Raw genomic sequence first — 377 nt, 5'->3', positions numbered from 1 at the left:
TCCTTGTGTGTCAAATTTTTAATTATCATAGTTCAAAAATCTTGATTTATTAGAGCTGGAGGAACAAATAGCTCCAAGGAAATGAGGTTCTATGAGGTTAATTATAAAATTAGTATTGCGAACTGCATAATAACAAACAAAATCAAAACGTGCCATTAGCAAAATATCTTATACAAATAAAATCCTTTACCTGACATGAAAACTGCATACGTTTTGATAGATCACATTTGATGAGAAAATCCTTCCCATATAAGATATCTGGAAGAGATACTCTACATTAATCTAATATCAACATTGTTCATGCATTTCAATTCATGAAGCCTTAATTCACTCAGTTTCATAATTGTTTCCATCTGTCCTTATCTTAGGCATGAAAA

At 30.2% G+C, this 377-nt stretch overlaps 1 protein-coding gene across 1 annotated transcript in view; it reads right to left on the bottom strand.

Moving 5' to 3' along the window:
• Positions 1–377, bottom strand: part of LOC119591960 — a gene marked incomplete at its 5' end in the record, with an annotated part of 42,824 nt that overhangs the window by 31,402 nt on the left and 11,045 nt on the right. Inside the window, 1 exon segment of the mRNA XM_037940714.1 lies at positions 191–258. Within this exon segment, the coding sequence (XP_037796642.1) occupies positions 191–258 (68 nt within the window).

This window comes from Penaeus monodon, chromosome 29 (genome assembly GCF_015228065.2).
Source record: "Penaeus monodon isolate SGIC_2016 chromosome 29, NSTDA_Pmon_1, whole genome shotgun sequence".
NCBI classification, from domain to species: Eukaryota; Metazoa; Arthropoda; class Malacostraca; order Decapoda; family Penaeidae; genus Penaeus; species Penaeus monodon.
Note: the sequence above shows the minus strand (reverse complement) of the source record. Positions and strands in the feature narration are given on the sequence as shown.